Below are 19,984 nucleotides of genomic sequence, written 5' to 3'. Positions count from 1 at the left end.
GTAGAAAGTCATTAAATGTAAGAGAAAGAAAAATAGATAGCAGGAAAGGAGAATGAAGAACATTTTCTTCACTTTTCCAGAAAAAAAATCATAGCTAGATAACAAAAGTTTAAATAAAATTAAGTAAAGGGCAGAATAAGAAGCGAACAGGTTAATGACTATTTAGAAAATGTAGACATATTCAAGGGAACAGGGCCTAATTAAATTCACATTAAAGTACTTAAACTGAAGCAGTCTATGAACTATTAGCAATTATCTTCAAGAACTTACGGAGGACAAGGGAGGTCCAAGATGACTGGACAAGGTCACATGTAATAACTGTCTCAAGAACTGGAGAGAAGAGGACCCAAGGAATTATACAAATGCATGTGTATATAATTTGTCCCCTCAAACTGGGAAAGTGGTATGCTTTATCTTCCTTTACAACAGAATATCCTTGAACATCTTTACCTAAAATTATCTTAAGTCTTGGCAAGGAAGACATAGTTGTCTAGAAAACAATCAATGTTCTACCAATATTTTAAAAGTGCAAGCAAACTGACCTGTGTAATTATAGGATTGTAAAGCCAACCCTGATCATAAGCAAATTAATGGAACAGCCAACACAGGAGTCTATTTCTAAAGGGTTAAAAGATGAACATGTAATTAACACCAGTTAACATGGTTTTATGGAAAATTGGTCATGTCATACAAACAATACGATTTTTAGATTATAAACTTGGTTGACACAATATATTTGGACTTCTTTCAACCATTTAAATTAGCAACACATGACATCCTAATTAAGAATTGGCATCATAGAGAATCAATTTAGCACATATTAAATGGATTAAAATTAGATAATGATAGTATCTCAAAGCATAAATGTGAATAAAGAATTATTGTTAGGCAATAGAATGGCTTCAACTAGCTTAATATAACTTTTTTTAGCCCAATCCTAACAATTTGTTATACAAATATTACAGAAATATAGTTAATCAACAGTGGTCACAGTATTTTCAAGATGCTGTAGCCCTGTGACATATATTGTAGATGGACATGCCTTCTTGTGCATATGTGTACCCACATAAGCACTGCTTTTTCTCATACTATTCAAAGGAAAAAGCAAACATCAAAATTTCAAGCCTATGGCAGCTGAGAATCTTATAAAATAAAATTAATGTTAGATGGGAGGACCTCAGTATCCGCTTCTGTACCTTACAATGGGTGTTCTTCCTCTTTAAAGACCAGCAGTGATGAGTCCAGTTTCACCAAACAAAATGGAACATTAAAAGGTATGTCATGTGTGGGATATGTTGGAGCTTCAAGATTGGTATGCTTCTAACACAGGTTATAGAAGCAGTCAGTGCTCAAATGAAAAAAGTTAGCTTTGGAAGCTATCCACGGATATGGATAAGAGAGAGAAAGATGCCTTGGTAGTATTTGAAAAAGGAAAAGTGACTACACTGCTACTGAACATACTAATATTAGCGCAGTGTGGACTTTCGAATAACCTAATTTTACTTTATTCTATTTCAATAAAGAAGCAAGAAAGAGGAAGTGTTGCTCTAAAAGTGTTGCTCTTCTTCATCTGAAGGAAAAAAAAATGGAAAAAAGAAAGCATCTTTAGGTCCTGTGTTCCTGTATTCTATCCCTGCAGGACAAATCCTGCCCTTCAGGGTTGCACTCATTCTATCAACTTTTAGCGTTTTTTGGGGGTGCACAATTTCCACTGAGATCCCTAAGAAAAAGGTTATCTCTTTGATTAGCTTTGAGCCTTTATTGTATGTGACCCCTTCTATCTACAAAGAGCTTCCTGTTATTCTATATATATTCTATATATATCTTGTATGATTACAGTTTTTTTGCTGGGCCTCCTTCCTTCTTTGCTCCTGTCCTCTCTTCCACCTGAGTCCTGGGCCGTAGTTAAGGAAGACACACTTTCCTTCTTCATCTTAACTATAGCCTTCATAGAGTCACTGGCATACAAGTAAAATACTTGACCTGTTCATCACAAAGATATTTGCCTGAAAACAAAGATAAGTGATTTTTTAGTGTTTGACAAGCAAAGTGTTACTAACATGTCTGGGGTTTCTTCATCTATTTATTTATTTATTTATCTATTTATTTATTTATTTATTTATTTCCTTTCTGTTTCCATGTGCACTGGAAAATACTATGATTTACATGATGTGTGTCCACAACAGTAAAACTGTTATGTCTTATTTGTTCTATCCTGTCATTTAGACCACTTAGCGCATCAATTTTATAGTTTCCAAATTACTATAATCATTAGTGAAACTCAGAATTTAATTTTAAATGCTACAGTGAACTAGAATCTAAAGACAAGAATCTAAAGACTAGATCTCAAAGAACACTTATTCTGACAGTTACCTTCAAGGGTGTAAAACTGCCATGCAACACAAATCTTGAGTTCTTGAGAAAGTTGTGTGATGTCTACATACATTTACAGTTTGATGCAATGCATATATACAGAAGTATAGTTTACATCTATATTTACAAGGAGTCATGCACTTCATTTATTTGATATATATTACAACTGATACTGCTAGAATAGCTGCAAAACATTCATTGCTTTATTGTGTGTTCTAACTGTAATGATTTTGTTTTAAAGTAAATAGTACTCTGCTCTCTAAAAGTTCCTTAAGCACTAAGTCATTCTCTGGACACTGAAATGAAAAACAAAGATGCTTTGAAAACACTATACTAATACTAAACCTACAAGTGAATTGTAAAGGAACTGCTCTTTTAAAATCTTTCCAGCAAGCGTGCGTAATTTCCTACTCAAGAAAGGATTGGCCATGGCTATGATGGCCTGGAAAGGTCAGAGGAGAGGGGAAGGTACAAGTGAGTAGAAGACTGGTCTGTAATTAAACCCCCAAATTATTAAAAATGCCATAAAATACATTTTTTTTAAAGCTGCAATATCATATTATAGATCAAATCTGTGGGCAATGAAGGTCATTTGCACTGCTCTCCAAATTTCATTCTTTTTTGAAAATATACCATGTTATTTACTGCGTGAATATGATGTTTTTCACCTACAGTTAGCACATACTATATGGCTTCATCTGCACAAATACCCCTTTTAATGTAGTTCATTACTCTGCACTTCGAATTCTTCACTGTACAATGTTCTATGAGTTATGTTCAGAAAATACCAAGACTGCACATTTTACAAGATCCGTTTTCTAGTAAATGTCATTAATTCTTCATGATTAAAATAAAATTGAGTAGTACTGTACACTCAGAAGTGTTTAGATACAAAACAGAGCATGCAAGCACACACAATACTAAATTAGATATCATTATAGCTTTTTGTTAACGTAATTCAGCAATTCACACATTTAATAAAGAATCTAAATGGATCTTATTTTTATATACTACCATATATACAACAAATAAATTAAATTTAAAAAGCCTAAAAACTGTTCTTGACAATGTTTTGAATTACAAACTATTGTTTTTCTCAAATTTCATAGCAATGTAAAGATAAATCATTATTTCATCTCGAAAAATAACCTGCTTTAATTTAAATTGCTAATAGAACAAGAGAGCAATGTAAAAAGGCTGCTTTGGAGGATATGCTGACTTTGTAACAGGTGGAGGTGTTCGCATGTCAAATCAATTTCAGTCAAAGTGTGAAATTAATGTCTGTTTATGAGCTGAATGGATAAATCACACAGCTGGTGAAAAGATGTGGAAAGAATAAAGTATTGAAGAACTTCAAAGCAACTCTTCAGTGAAATAAATCAATTCTTTACAGATCTTACTAATAGATATCTGTGTGTTGGAATGAAAATCTTCAGCTGTTGCGTAATATTTCCCATAGATCTTACTTCAGTAACAACTACCAGTATGAACTGTGTTTTTAGTAGTATTTGGGATTCAAATTTAATTGTCCATTTGAAATCATGTGACATTAGGAATTATTTCCATTTGGCACTTGGTAATCAATGAAGTGGTATTTAAGAAATTCGAGAAATGCTATAATGAAGGCACAAATGATGCAGAAACTGCTTAATGACCCAAACCTGACTACATCTTTTATCTTTTCATGGTGAAACTATTCAAAAAAAGTGTATCAATAGCCTCACCAAAACCCTAAAAGCTCCAACTGATTTTGATAAGATGAGAATAAGCATTTAGTTTAAATTAAAGAGATGGAAAAATGCATATGAACAAGAAATTCCAGATTTTTTTTTAATCTCAACAACAGCTAAAATGAATCTACTATATAAAAATGTCATGAAATGGGTTGTTTTAAATTCCAGTACAGCATTTATAAGACACCAACTTTACAAAATAAGCTTACACACTGCACTGGGAATTAGCAGTAGTAGAGGAGGTCTACAGTGGCCTGGACAATAATCAGGCCTCCAAGGATCTGGATGACATCCAGTGCAGGTGAAGGTTTGTATGGAGCACCACCAATGTCGTACACCAGCACTCTGGTGATAAAGGAGTGGGCAGATGTTGAGGCACCAACTGTGTATAGACTGGCCTGCCAGCTTCGGCAATTCAAAGAGAATCTCTATTCTCCCCCCCCCTCCACCCTATGGGCTTGCATCTCAGCTATGGAAAGACTGTCCCACCAGGTCTGGACCCTTGAAGAAAATGTGGAGAATCTCTCTCCCTCCTTGCCCCTATTGGGCTTAACCCACAACACACACACAAATATCCATAACTAGAAAATGAAAGACAATTTCATGGTAGTTACACAGATTAATAATTTCAAAAATTTAGGAAACTAAACAACAGGTATGAATTAATCTGGGTATTGATATAACACCACACATGTAGACTTACCATTGAATAAACAATATCTAAAAACATACTGCATGTTTTCACTGAGAAATACCAAAAGAAACATGAAGGCTTTAAAAAAAGACAGCACAGAGCTGTTCTTGGAAATGTGCAAAGAAAGAAGAGTTGGTGCACAGATCTCTCCCTTCCCACTCTGACCTTGCTGTGTAAGTGCTTTCCTCCAAGGTTGTTCCTAGGCCAGCCACTCTGCCTAAAGCTCTATCACTAAATAAAGCAGGGACAAGGGTGAGCTTGAGTACTGGATCTCCAACCACCCATACTGCATAAGCTTTAGCATGCTTCCCAGCGATGCCTACCAGGACTTTCTGAGACACTGCATGGTTATGATTCAAGGGACAGCAAACACCAGGGACCATTCCCAATAGACTGGATGGACAAGACTACATCAGATTTTCATCCCTGTATTCTACAAAATCCTCCAGCACCACTCCAGAGGCTTTATATCTTCAGACATACCTCACCACATGCCAAAGTGTTCAGTATATACCTTCAGTTTCTCACTATGAAAACATGAATCATGGCCTGCAATGCAGCATGCACATCACTAACACACTGAAATAACACCTTCTTGCCCTGCCCCAAAACACATACATACAAATACACACACACAAAATTTGTCTGTGGGTAAACAAGGCCCCTCTTTAGGGCCGTGTTATGTGGATGTATCCTCAGGGCAAGAACACAGCCCCTGGCCACATTTTATTTAGTAATACTAATGTAGTCTCAAGGTAGTTTCTGGATTGCAGCAAACTCCATATTTTATCTTCTGGGTCTTCATGGAAAAAAAAAAAAATTGTCAGTTCCCTTTTCCTGTAAGGGGTCCCCAACCCCTGCTGTGTTGTAAAGTTCCTTCCAGCTCTGTGCATTCCAGCTCTCTCTGAGCTGCTCCTAGACTGCATTATAGAAGTTTGTCATAGGAAGGGATACTCAGTGAAGGTGTTTTCTCCCCATTCTTACAAATGAGTTGTTTTGTTTTTTTTTTCTTTTTAAAGAAATACTATTTACTAATATACGGCAAAGAGCTAACAAACAAGGTATCATCACAGTTTCCTAGATTATTTCTCACAAAATTATGAAAGTCAGAGCCAACTTTTAAAGTTATCTTTTCCTCTTCATTTTTTGTCAGATGGCTACCCTACAACCCACCTTTTTTCTTTATCTGATACTGCCATGTTTGATTGTATTGTATCATAACATAGAATAGATTTCTAATAATAAAAATATAAAAGTTCTGTTTGTCAGCTGTGAAAATGGAAATATTATTGTTATGGATTAGTAAAAAGATTTACTACATTAAATGCTATACAAGGTATTTTTGTCATCAAATAGAACGTGGAAAAACACAAAACAAAAATGTTATGTTGCTCAGGTAATAGGTAAAGAAATGACTTACATTAGAGATATAAAACTAAGTAAAGATCAAAATATGAATTATAACTCAAGCCAGAACATATTTGTGTTCAAATACAAATACAAATGATACTAATTATCAGATTAATTGCTAAGACAACACAATAAAAAGGGAATCTGTTTTATAACTGTTTCTATTAGTCCTCTCAAAGCACTACTGTTATTTTAAGTATTGATCTGTTTAAAAATAATCAACACAACAAAATTGCAAATAATTCTACACAACATTGAATGGAAAAATATTTTTTAAAGTCATGTCTACCAACAATATTGTATTTTTATTTTTCTTTGAAAATTATTTATCAAACTTTTAAAAGAATGTTGAAACCAATCTTTAAAGTTGGAGACAAAGTTTCATAGGAGCTGGGCACATTTTCATGAAAAAGTGAAGAAAAAATCTTCTATATGAATAAAATTTGGATGGACTTCAATTCTGTAAGCAGGCGGTGACTATGAACAGATCTATATATGCAAATATATAAGTATATGTACATAGATGTATATACATGAATATTTATTTAATTTTATTAAATAATGCAACTACTAGACATTGTTAAACTATGCACTTTTTTATTATTTAATGATAATTAACTGAAAACGTATCATTTCTTGCAGAACTGTTTCATCAGGTGCAAAACCCAAATAAGTTATCATAATCATGGCCTCCCATTGTGATACTCATAAATTCACAAGAAGTATATTGCTGAAGATGCATGCATTTTTTGAAATATTATAATTATTCTTTATTTATGAAGAGCTTATTTAGTGTGTTCCATGTGCATTATTTTAAAATTTGGCAAAATTTCAATGAAAAGTTTTTCTAAATGTGGCATTTAGGAACGTTCATCAACTAAAGTCACAAGCATTAGGCTCATAAGTCAAGCCATGCTAAAGGACATGCAGAAGTACTCATTCAGGTGTACCATTGTTGTCAGATTTCTAGTGTTTAATCCTCCTCAGTGGATTTGTATTCATCTTTCGAAGATTAAGTTGCAGTTATGAAAGGTCATAGTGTCACTGAAGGACAGCCCTTATAAAGGGATTTAAGGTAGATTACTCAGTTACATCTATAGTTTAAATTTATCGCACTTTGTTAATTTTAACTTTCTTGGGCATCTCCCTGCAGACATAACTTAACAGACATTTTCAACAATATGGTAAAAAATAAAGGGAACTATTCCCAGGGTTTTATCATTGGCTTTGATCAAAAGAATGCCAGTTTTTACAGCTGAGAACAAGAATATGTTCTTTATATAACAATAAATACCTGTTAAGCTAAATTATTTTAGTTTTATGCAAAACGTACAGTATTCATTTTGTAGTATGCAATGTATTGTAATACACATTCAAGAAAACTACAATATGAAAAATTTGGGGGAAATTTTGAGGTGAGAGAGTATTCAAATCCTTTGAAATTATATTAATACGTGAAATGCACTTCATATCTCTATAAACGCATATGCATGTATTTTTAAAACTTTAAGAATGGCTGCCATAAAGACTTAACTGGAAACAAGATTTTGTGTACAGTGTCTTTTTAGGGTCAAACAAACATGTTTCTTCAGCTTGTCATGAGAATGTAGATTTAGTATTTTTTTTATTTATCAAATTACCCTGTGTTGTTTCATAAAAAGAACTAGTAGTATGCTGACACTATGCATATATATATATATATATACAGAAAATACTGTGACAGTCATAGTCTGACTCTTAGCACAAGATTATCTTCAATCATTTGCATGGTAAATACAAAGTGTTTTATTCATTTTTTGGAATTTTTAGTGTCTTAGAAAAAATATATTTTTTTCCTACAATTCTAGATAAATATTTGCTTCAAGAAAAATGACAATAATATTGCACTTTGCCTTACAGAAGCAAATTAAATATTTAGTAAGATTTTTTAAAAACTGCTTTCTTTAGAGTTTATTGACTTCAGTGATTAACAACACTTTTAACAACTCATTCACACATTTCTTCAGAAAGACATACTTAAACAAAATATCAATGTTAGAATTTGTGGACTTGGTAGTGTTAGGTTGGACTCGATGATCTCAAGGGTCTTTTCCAACCTAAATGATTCTATGATTCTGTGAATACAGTCCAAAGAGTATTAGCCATCACACCATTTAAACAATTCTTTTGTTATCGCTGCAAAAAGGATGATTACTTAAAGTAACATAGACAGGAAAATAAAACGTAAACTGAATGGCACCACTGGGGAGGTAATATGAAAGGCTGACTTATTGCTCATTTAAAATCAAGTGTTTGATTTTTATAACAGAATGCAGGTGTCATGCATCAAAAAGCTTCAAAACTAAAGGGCAATATAATTCTCATGGCTTGATCCTTCTAGTGAAAAAACACAGAAGACTGTCACAAAAATCAAATACTTTTATAAGAATTTATCATAGTATTGCTCAAAAGAAAAACCATAACATCCTATCTGTTGCTATCTAGCTGTGATGTATCTTTCAGACCATCATTTGCAGAAACTTTACAAATTGTGGAGGATGCTTAAGAATGCTAAACACTCTCAGTTGTAGATTTTAACAAGACGCTCTGAGTATTTCATCACTTTCTGAAATACATAAGGCAAATTAGTAAACTAGAATTATTTTGGCTTAAAAGAGTGAAAGAAAGGACTATCTTTCTAGGTAACGTAGGTGGACAGCTAAGTTCATGGTGCATACACTGTGGCATTTTCTATATTAAAAACAAGTATCAAAAAGACAGCAAAGGGAGAAAGTTTTAATTGATAAAAACCTATTGCAAATTTCCATTTGCTTAAAATAATTAAGTTGTTCTATCAAACTTTCAACTGAGCTGTATATGCTAAGAAGCAAAGTTTGGGATTTATCTTTCAAAAACTGAGATTCAACACTGCTCAATTCCATTGTTTGTTTTTTTTCAGAGGAAGGAACAAAATACAAAGATACACCTGCTAGAAGTAGAAAACAAACAAACAAAACTCCCCAAATCAGTTAATGCTTACATTTAATTCTAACATATATCTTATTAGAAACTTATTAGAAAATGCCAGTTTTAGTTTTAAAATTTGTTGCTGTCCAGACTTTAAGAAAAATCATCAAATGTTAATAATGTTTTTATACAGCCATGGTAAACCTTTAATTAGAGTTTAATTAGAATCTGGAAATAACTTTTACGTTAAAGTCAAACATACTGAACCTGGATGAAAAGCTACATAACATTTTACTTTTCTATAATACAATAAAAATGTCTGAGCTGTTTTCTATGTGGAATGTGTTTAATTATGACGTGAAACTACTTTCCAAAGAAGTTTGACTAGAAGAATAATCTTCACTGGCTGAGCTAAAACATAACAATTCTCTCTTATTCAGAGACAACATGTTATTGTTTCGATGTGTAATATTTTTATGCAAAGAGGCAAACAAAGGCTTTCAACTTATAAGTTTTAACTTGTTGAGTCAATCGCTGAAAAGATATGAATGCACATATGCCTAATCAGTCAGACACAGCTGCAATCTGGAGGGGAAGGGAGAGGGAAGCTTCCCAGCCCCAGTCATGTCATGTAACTAAGAAAGAATATATGTGATGTATACTGGCTGTACCTAATCAAAGTTTAAAAGTTGAGAGTGTTTAGGCTTTTTTTATTTTTTACTTCTTAAATTCTGAAGTTTAAATAATGGAGTACATTAATAAAGATACTCCTCAATGAAATCAGAAAATTGAAAATGTACACAGATACCAGGTCATTAAATCACACTATTTTTAACATACACATTCTTTTCCAGCATATTGAGACTTTCTATTATTAGCACAAAAGAATGTATTACATTAAAGGTTATAGTGAAAGAAGCTAATCTGTTGCTTAAACATTATAACTGAAAAGCTATATGTTAATCTGTAAATGGACTGAGATGAGTAACAGACATTGATTGAATGTCTGTAGAGCATAATTGAGTGTAATGATATCAAGACCTGGCTGAAGACTCTGAAACACGCTCTTATAAAATAAAAATAGGACATCAGAAGCAGAGTTATGCAGTCAACAGAAAAACAAAAAAAGCATAAAAAGCATCTACTTAACAAATTTGTACTCAAACAATCTGGACTTTTTGGCTTTGTTATTTTGTTAATTTAGGAGGGAGAAGAAGAGTTATGTGGTGTTACATGCTTAGTCCTTTTTATACTCTTCACTAAACCTGTTGTTTGCAATTGTTTAATAAAGGATAGTGTCATAGATGGAAATTTGATCTTACCCACTACAGCCTGCTAATATATAAATATGCAATACACTCAACCAATTAAAGCATATCACCATGATGTTATGACCCTCAATTCCATGTGTATTTTCTAGATGGAAAGTGGGTTCTGTCTGCCACCCCAACCATTATACAAAAGTCGGGCAAAGATATTCTCCACTATTAAAAACTACTTTAAAATTGTTGTAGCAATTATCAGTAACTTAGCATGCCTCTCTTCACTCTCTTGGTAAACTACTGATGGTACTATTTATTCCTTGAAAGAAAACTCAAGGATGATGAAACTTAGAAATATCTGCTGTAGGCTTACCTGAACAAGATACTCTGAAAAGGTCAGATAACAATATAGGAAAGCTTCCTTATCCAAAAATGGTTGTGCTGGAAATTAAGTGCCATTTGCCCATCCACAAAGCTAACCTGCACTGTATGGCACTACAAACAGATTAATTCATATAATATTATGTTGAAACTCTCTGACAGTTCTCCACAGAACCAAATAGCTTTAACATATAAAAATATTCACATAAAATATGAAATATACTTATTGCTTGTCCTCCAAAAGCACACACTTGAATAATTTGTCTGAATTATAACATATAGGAACAAAATATAAAAAGAAGACTTAATATACATGAAATAGATGAAAGAAAGAGACAAGTTTAGAGTAAAATAGGAAGCTCAAAGGTTTCCTTGAATGGCTTATGAGTTTTCTTTCCAAGCATTACACTGTACATAATGATTTCCCTGAATGCACGTCTAATTGTGAAAGTCCTAAAAAAGCCTAATTCCATTAATTCCTTTCAGCATAGGTTTTATCAAATCTCTGAGCAGTAACAAAGTTTTATATCAATATTGGTAGTGCAATGACATTTATAAGCTAGTTGTGTGTTTGTAAAACACTGCACTGATTTCAGGTTTACTAAGTACTGTAGCTGTATGCAAAAAGACAACTGACATTTATCTGAGCAACTGAAATATGTTTTTGAAAGTATTTTTCTACTAGTCTCAGGAGGAAAGAAGTATCTTCTTCCAAACACCATAATGAAGAGCTTAAAGCTTTACTGCTCAGTTGAGCATCAATACAAATTAAGGTTGTAAACTTGACATTTTCGGCTGCTTGCAGGGCCTGATATAGTTCCTGACATCTCCAAGAATTCTTAATAACTTCAAATAATTGCAAGAAAAGTTTCTTTGCAAAAATATAGTCTTAGCATGTCATTGGTAGAAATACACTTTGGCTGTTGGTGTTACAAGTTTAACCTGTGACCTCAAAATGGTAGTATGCTGATATTAATATTGCTTTCATCCTTAGGATTACACTTTATGCACAATCTCTCTATTTAAGTGTATGTGTCATGTTGTTCTTTATATATACAGTAATATAAAAAAAATCAGTCAGGTTTTAGAGTCATTGCATGGCAGGACTGGAATTTAAGTTAGAGCTCAAACAAATTTATTTCAATAAATAGTTTATTTATTTAAAATAAGTACTTTTGGTCAACCTAAACCAATTTAATCAGAGTGCTCAGAAGATACCAAGCCCTGTTCTAATGCATATTTAAAACTTATTCAGACTGAAGCAACTTCAGCAAGGGAGACTGGCAACAACCTTCAACAAGATTACCATTCAGCATGGTTATGTTATTCCTTCAGGAGGTGACATATGAGGATTTCAGATATACTTTGTATGGAGAAATACACTGAAGTCTTTCATAACCTTGTTAAATATCCAGGTAAAAGAAAAAAATATGTTAGAGACATAACTAGAACTTACAGTCCAGTCTTTTAATTCCTTTACTTTCTAAACATGTCTATCACTGAAATTCTGAAAACTGTCTTAATGACAGCCTAAATCTGTTATTTTTTACTCTGAATAGATTTCCTTCTCATTTTTTTGATTCTGTAACAAAACTTGAAAATTTTATCTTTAACACAGCCCTCTCTACACGAGTACCTACATACACAAGTATTCACTGAGAAATGTTAGGTTTTTATCATGAAATCTCAACTGTGAAATACACAGTGTCACTAATTTCTCTGTATTTACAGCAGAAGACAACATCCATTTTAGCAACATTAACTATTCATAATAGCATATTTTGCTTTCCTTCTCTTTACTTAATGAAGATGTGTGGAGTGACACCTGGTCATGCTGGCTTCAGTAAGGAAAATTATCATAGATTATAATGGAAAGAGGAATTCAGTATAGATCCTTTGATATACTTAGGTGTGGTATTGCAATATATCTCTTTTTTCAAGGACAGAACAATTTACATTTCTGACCTTATCACAGAAGCTGTAGATGCTTTCAGAGAATTCTTTCAGAAATATATTGAACTATTCTGTTAAGATGCCTGGGGTTCATAACAGAGAAGGAAGGACTTTCAGATACAGTCTACGCAATAGCTTTTTAAGAAAAGTAACCTTAAGTGCAGATTATTCTTCAGCATTTTAAATTTTTTAATATGGGTTAATAGCTTTCTGTTTTAGCAATAACAATATGGTTCGAATATGGTTTAGAAAGTTTGACATCAAAGTTAAGGTTGCCTGTAGCATCTTGCATTTTACTTATTAATAATGTATTTACATATAGCTAATGTTTAAATTATTTTTGTCTTTATAATACATGACAGCTGATGATGACTTATAGAAAAATATCAAGGCAACTATTGTATTTTCTAACACAGTAGCTGTTTATCAGCTTTGTCAAGTTAACAAGCTTATCTCAACATGAGTTTTACCAGCTGTGTTTCCATAGCTCACCTTCCATTGGTGACACAGTGATACAGATATCCATACAGCGATACAGGGGATTCCATTGGTGATACAGTGATACAGATATCCATACAGTGATACAGGTACAGTGCTATTCCTCTGTATTCAAAACTATTACTAGTAACTATTTCTTGAGGACCTATGTCTGAAATCTTTCTTGTGGATCCAACTATTGGAGAGCTGCATTGTACAGTCCAAAAAGGACTAATTAGGCAGACTACAAAACTTTTCTTAAAGTAAATGTCAACTGTATTCAAAATCAAGAAATTTGAGTAATAAGAATATAGATAGCAGTACATATTTCTGACATTAAGATATTTCTGAAGGTGAGCCAAAGAAGCAGCATAAGAATATTTTATATTTTTACTACTCATCAAAATCTGTGATGCATATCAGTTCATGTATAGGCATCATTTCCTGCCATTTTTAGGTGGACATACTAATGTAGGATAGGTGAATTGCATCATCAAAATGCTTCTCTATTTCATAATTAAAGTGAGACAAAGCTCAGCTAAAGTGACAATTTTCTATAAACTGCAATCAGTCTATGACACTTTGTAAATTTTAATACAAAAATTGATTATACTGTAATAGATATAAAGTCAAGATTCAGTTGGTCAATTGTAAAATATTGCCCAAGAGAGTGCCCTTTACTTTGCCTCTAAGGCCACGTATAAGCCATCAAAGCCTGCAGTTTCCATTTTTTTTAGCTAACAGCAATCACAAAGACAGTGTATTTGAGGTCATATGTTGCAATCCATTAACTTTCTCATCATTAAAATGAGATTATATTTTTGGACAGGTTCTTTGACTGTTAAACAAAGGGAAAGGAGAATCATTGAGGTATCTTGTGACAGGATAGAGGTTTAAGATTTTATACTTGGCCTAAAGCAGGAGATATGTTGAGAGCGCAGATGGATAAAAGTTTTGCCAACAGTAAAAGAAGAGAAAATTCTAATAAAACTAATGAGAGCATTGAGATAAAACACAGAAAAAATTTATAGTTAACTATTCATATTAAGACATTTACTACAATTCTGAGATTGTAAACATTTCACATATTACAATTCTGGAATTAATTTCCAAAACTACAAAAATACAGAAGGACTCACAATTGGTTGCAAAAAGACTGAAAGCCAGAATCCAACTGTCAAATGATAACAAGATACTTCATAACAGAGATGCCACTACTACTGAAAAATTCACAGTGAATACTTCAGGGGTTTTCAGAAAGTCCCCAGAAGTAAGAGGCTGAACTCCATAAATGAAATAAGATATCTTTGATAAGTTAGACAAATACAAAAATGAAAACTGACGCTTTTACATTAGAAATACCAGAAAGAGAAATGATAGCAGAAAAATAACTCAGAAGATAGATTTAAATTTTTGAACTTTTTCATACAGGTATCATGAGATAAAGTTCATAATTTTGGATTGAGGAAAAAAGGCAAAGTGTCAGATACATAACTTGTGCTAATACTCTCCACTATATACTCACTATTTCCACTTTATGTAATACACAAATGGATTCTATAAAGAAAATATATTGTCTTAATAAACACAGTCCCTAGAAATGACACAACTGAAAAAGATGAAACCATGCAAGAAGGGATGAGAAGGGGTGGGATTAATTTAAATAAAGAATATGTCATTGCCCTCAGGCAACACAAAATACTTGAGCTGTGTAACTGTATACGCTGAATGCGTTGCATAATGTCTTAAGATACCTTAATGTCTTAGCCGTAGTAATGTTACAGGCCTGAACCTGCTTTTTTACTCACAGCTCTGTAACATCTCACTTATGCAATTGTGATAGTGTTTCAAGAGCCTCTGTGATGGTACTTTTTCCTTGTTGTTCTCATATTGTTATTCTCATGGCCATGGACCTGCAAATCCCAGTAGTGTTGCTATGGAGGATTCTCATGGAAAACGAGTGCCACTGTCATGAGAATCACCCTTTCTTTCTCCTCCTCTCCTTACTTCCTGTTCTGTAGATTTCAGTTCACATTAAAGAAAACCAAAACAAGGTGCATAAAAATGTAGATAATAGTAATTTAAATACTCAATAAATATTATCCAACAATGTATGCACACAGAAATTTAACAACCTATGAATGTACAACATGACCTAATTACCATAATTCAATCAGTACCATGAGTGGGAATAACCAATGGTGAGTTTGAGTGAGTCCCAAAGAAAAGTATATAGTACTAGGGAAAAATCATGGTGAAAATATAATCCTAATCACCGTCATCATCACCACCTGCTTCAATGGACAGACCACCTGTAGGATACTGGTGTGGAGACCCAACACAGGGTGTTTCCTGGCTGACCACTGGGGAGCATTTTCCCTTCCTGTTCCTTTCATCATTAGAGTTCACAATATGCCATCAGCCACAGACATCACTTATAAAAACCTGCACAGGCAAGCCTGCCTTAATGTCCTTAATGCAATAGATGTATAGTTTACTAACCTTGAAGCTAACATCTACATCACTTTTCTCTCTTTATTTTGCCTATTTTAGTGTTGAAAGAGTAAGGTAACCACAGGTGAAATGAAACAATTAGACAGGGTGCTTCAGTTTATGGAAGATGTTTAGTGAGAACTCCCACTCTTCTAAGCTACCTCCAGTTACTGAACAGTGAACAGTTTTTCAATGTTTTGCACCATCTTTTGTACAAAAGTATTTTGACAAAATTATTATCAAATCATTTTCACCATATGTGTCCAAGAGAAACTATTGAAAATAGTATTAACTGGTTTTGTCCTTATCCTTAAGGTGAACTAATTAGCATGGAAATTAACCAAAAGTGATACTATATGCTAATAAGCAAGAGTTCTTTTGAGCTGCAGGTCTATGCAACCTATTAAAAAGGAAAATTACGATACATGCATACATAGTAACAGATATCAGGCATTTTTTTACTAGAATGAATCAACTTCAGAAAGTATCAAACTGAAACTCACAGTCAAGAAAAATTAGAGATGCTTATGTTGCCAAGGTTCTCATCTCTTTGAGACAGAAGCAACACAAATGAGGCTAGGGTAATTTAGATCACTTTTTTGGGGTTAAATTTTCACAATCTTATACATCTTAATTTCCATGGTCAAATACAATATATGTTCTGTTGTTTTTGTTACATACTAATTTTGACTCAGGTTGTGAAGATTCTTGGTGAGGCATGAAAACAAGTTTTGTAACTACCCCAATAAAGTCTGAGAAAACTAAACATAATTTTCAAATAATATCCACTTCAAAGAATTGCACAGGTTAGCAGAATGTAACATTTAAAATTTTTCAAATATGATTTGACCTTCAAGCAAAAAGCATTAAAACAATAGCTTTCATTTTTACTTCAGATTCTTTTTAGGTTTTTTGTGGGTATTTGCAAAGCCATATCTCCATTAACCATTAATTAACAATAGAGATAGTATCAAACCTCTCAATTTGTGAATGGACTAAATGCCTATTTGAAAAAAAATTGTTGGGATGTAACAAAGGAAGTTACAACATGAGTTTAAAACAGTTAATTTAGTTCGTACCTTGATAAACAGCTTTGAATCCTGGTGAGCCAATGCTGTCATCAGATTGCAAATGGAGCCACATCTGGTTGCTCATGCTTACAATAAGATCGGGAACACTAGATCCAGTGAGTCTGTATGTAGGATAAATTGCAAAGTCATTTGCAGAGGCATAAATTACTACTACTACTACTACTAAGAATACTAATAAAATCCACAGCCTTTTAAACTATTAATATAATATTTAGGCCTCTTTGCAGTATATTATCCTAGTGTTCTGATCAGCTGTTTTTGATAAAATTAACTATTCTATGTGGATTAGAACAATGTGAAGTCTTAGAAAAAAACCATTTTGAACGACTGCATTCAAGTTACCAATGATTAAACACTTTTAATAAAGTTGTTCCTACCTAAATCTTTCTTTAAGTAATTAAGCTATTAGAGATGTGAGGGACTGTATGAGTTAAATAGTTTTCATTTGTTTAGATTAGTATTGCTTTTTTTGCCATGCTTTTTGAAAGTGAAGAAAGTTGGTTTACATGCCTTACAGCGCATGTGTCCAGAAGAACTTACTAGAACCTCATCCATCCCGTTCAAATAACTCACAATGATCTCTTAAATTTAAGGAGAAACTGATATTCCTCATACAGTAATGTGTGATAACTATAATATGTAGATAGATAGGTACATTTCAATACAACACATATAAGGCAAGCTGGTGAAGCCCACCATAAAACCTTAGACCTTGTCAGTAATATCCATTGTACATCTATAATTCTGGGATCTTAATGCAAAAGATGTGTGTCAAAAAATTATTAAAAAAAAAAAAAATCTTTGTAGATTTCTTCTTAATAGTGAAAAATGCCTACCACGTAATCAGGTTCCAGTACTCTATCTGAACAACTGTTCAGATCTTGGTGATAGCTCTACAGTCTTTCAAAAGGTAGTGGGGAAAGCTGCACATAAAAAGTGGCTGCAGAATATCTCTAAGCTGGTATCAGATACGAAAACAAAAAACATCATGAGAAGAGACGTGTCTTGAAGTCCACGTAGAGCTCCACATATCAGAAGCTTTAGGGATGGAAGTTACAGTACTGCAGTATCTGTAGCTGATGTAAGGAAATAGTAATGACTTTGTCTCTTTCATTTATGTAGACTCTGTTTTGCTCAAATAGGTCACATACTGGATTCTCTGTCTTTCTTCCAACTCTCAGCTTTGACTATAATAAGCAAATATGTGTGATATAAGTAAAACAAATACCATGCCAAACTGAGACAAGGTGTCCCAGAAGCAGAATTTCTCAAGAAAGAAGCTATAAAGAAAACAGAAACCAGTATTTGGATTCTTCCACAAACATATTATTTAAATATAATCAACTGGATATTAATACTGTTGCAACTTAAATGCAAAGGCATAATAAAAGGAGAGGCTGAGCAGAAAGAAGGTGAGAACTGAGGAACAATGAGGCAAGCTGCAGGAATCCTCTCCATCTTGAATCAAAAAACTCACCCATCAAGGTTATGAACAACGAGCTGTAAATCCCATATCTAAAATATTTTTGTTTCTTTCTTTGATATATTGAAAATAAAATTTAAAAAAAAAAGTTTCCCATCTGAGTGGAATGGACTGGGGTCTTACTAATTACTACTGACTACGCACCTAGAACTGCTGCTGTAATGGCTGAGTGTGCTCTCAAATGGTCTAGAAAATTTTTTGTTAATAAGTAGTTGATAGTATTATGATATCATAGGTGTAGAAAAGAAGGTGGAAAAAAATAAACCTATTATAGCTCAGCATAAGCAAACACATAAACCGAGCTTAGCTTGCATAAGTAAGGAAGTTGATAAGACAGTGATATGTAGCTAAGTTGTTCAGTTTGACCTGTGTTAATAGTAAGAATGAAAATAAAGCAGCTACTTAGTTTGAAAATTTGAGTTGCTTGCCAAATCAATTAGGAACTGTACAGGTTCAAAAAGAAAGGTGCTAGGTTATAGCCAGAATAATTAATACACTCTTGCTGATAAAATAATAATTGTTGATAAAGTTGTGACATTCATTTAAATGAATTATATAGGTAGCCTATAAAAGGAAGAAACCTCACCAGATAGTGAGTTACATAAACAAAAGTAGTTTAGGAGATGCCTGCAGAAATAGACACAGAAAGAAAGAAAAGGTGAAGGGTATATATACATTTGGGGGATCACCTTCTGAAACCACAGCAATAACCATTCATCTTTCCAGTTAAAACACTTAGGAAAAATACCAGGCCATAACTGTTAAGCCATGATCTGTATTCTGCACTTCGCTATAAACAAAAGTTTGAGTTTTTAGCAATGAAGAAAAATTCACTGATGTCTCTTGACAATAGTGGAGATCTATTGGAAGACAACTGGAAACCTGTGGTTTTCCTGCAAGAATTTGTCAATGGTTATTCAGATGTGTAAATCTACCACCTAACCAAGTAACAACTGTTTAAATGGTTCTGTTTATACATAGTAACCTGATTAGTGTATGAGACCTACATGAATAATTTCTGAACACAGATAAGATGAACTCTAAAATTCTGTCTTTGTGAGTCATATGGGATACTTTTACTGCATGTAAATGTTAATGTAGCATGTAAATAAAATAAAAATAAAATTTTAAAAAAGCAAATAAAAAACCACAACAAAACAGAATAAGGTGTAATCACATCACAAAGCCAGAGATTTTTCATCATAAAAATAATCCAATAGATGTGTTTGGTGAAACGACATCTATAGGTTCACACTACACATCCATCTGACCCTTAGTTGTCTCCCTAATATAACTTGAATTGACTAATTAATGTTAAAAAAATTTGTCAGAGGAAGGAGATACTAAAGATATCTAGATTCCCACAGGCTTAATGAAAATTACCAACTTGATAACAGAGAGACTCAAGTTGAGGAAGTCATTCTTCAGCGTAATGTCATCTCCCTTCAAAATGTCAATGGCCTATCCACAGATGATAGATACAAACCAGCCAAAATACATGCCATTGCTTGCTCAAGTTCACATCTAGGGAACGTAGGAAGAGAGCCAAGACTGTAGGAAGGGAAAGGGAAGGGAAAGGGAAAGGGAAAGGGAAAGGGAAAGGGAAAGGGAAAGGGAAAGGGAAAGGGAGAAAACAAAAGCCAAAGAAAAACAAAAAGGAAGCTGAAAAAGCAAAATCAATAAATAGC

The 19,984-nt window shown here is 33.2% G+C and overlaps 1 protein-coding gene across 2 annotated transcripts in view; it reads right to left on the bottom strand.

Annotated features, from left to right (window-relative positions):
* CSMD1 (CUB and Sushi multiple domains 1) overlaps positions 1 to 19,984 on the bottom strand; it is a 1,270,279-nt gene that overhangs the window by 350,868 nt on the left and 899,427 nt on the right. For both annotated transcript variants that reach the window (XM_087775441.1, XM_087775442.1), the window contains exon 12: positions 16,802 to 16,914. In XM_087775441.1, coding sequence (XP_087631567.1) covers positions 16,802 to 16,914 — 113 coding nt within the window. The remainder of the gene's footprint in view (positions 1 to 16,801; positions 16,915 to 19,984) is intronic.

Source organism: Nipponia nippon, unplaced genomic scaffold (genome assembly GCF_047370975.1).
Source record: "Nipponia nippon isolate SJK-2023a ecotype South Korea unplaced genomic scaffold, ASM4737097v1 scaffold_4, whole genome shotgun sequence".
Classification (NCBI taxonomy): domain Eukaryota; kingdom Metazoa; phylum Chordata; class Aves; order Pelecaniformes; family Threskiornithidae; genus Nipponia; species Nipponia nippon.
This window is presented reverse-complemented; position numbering and strand designations above follow the sequence as displayed.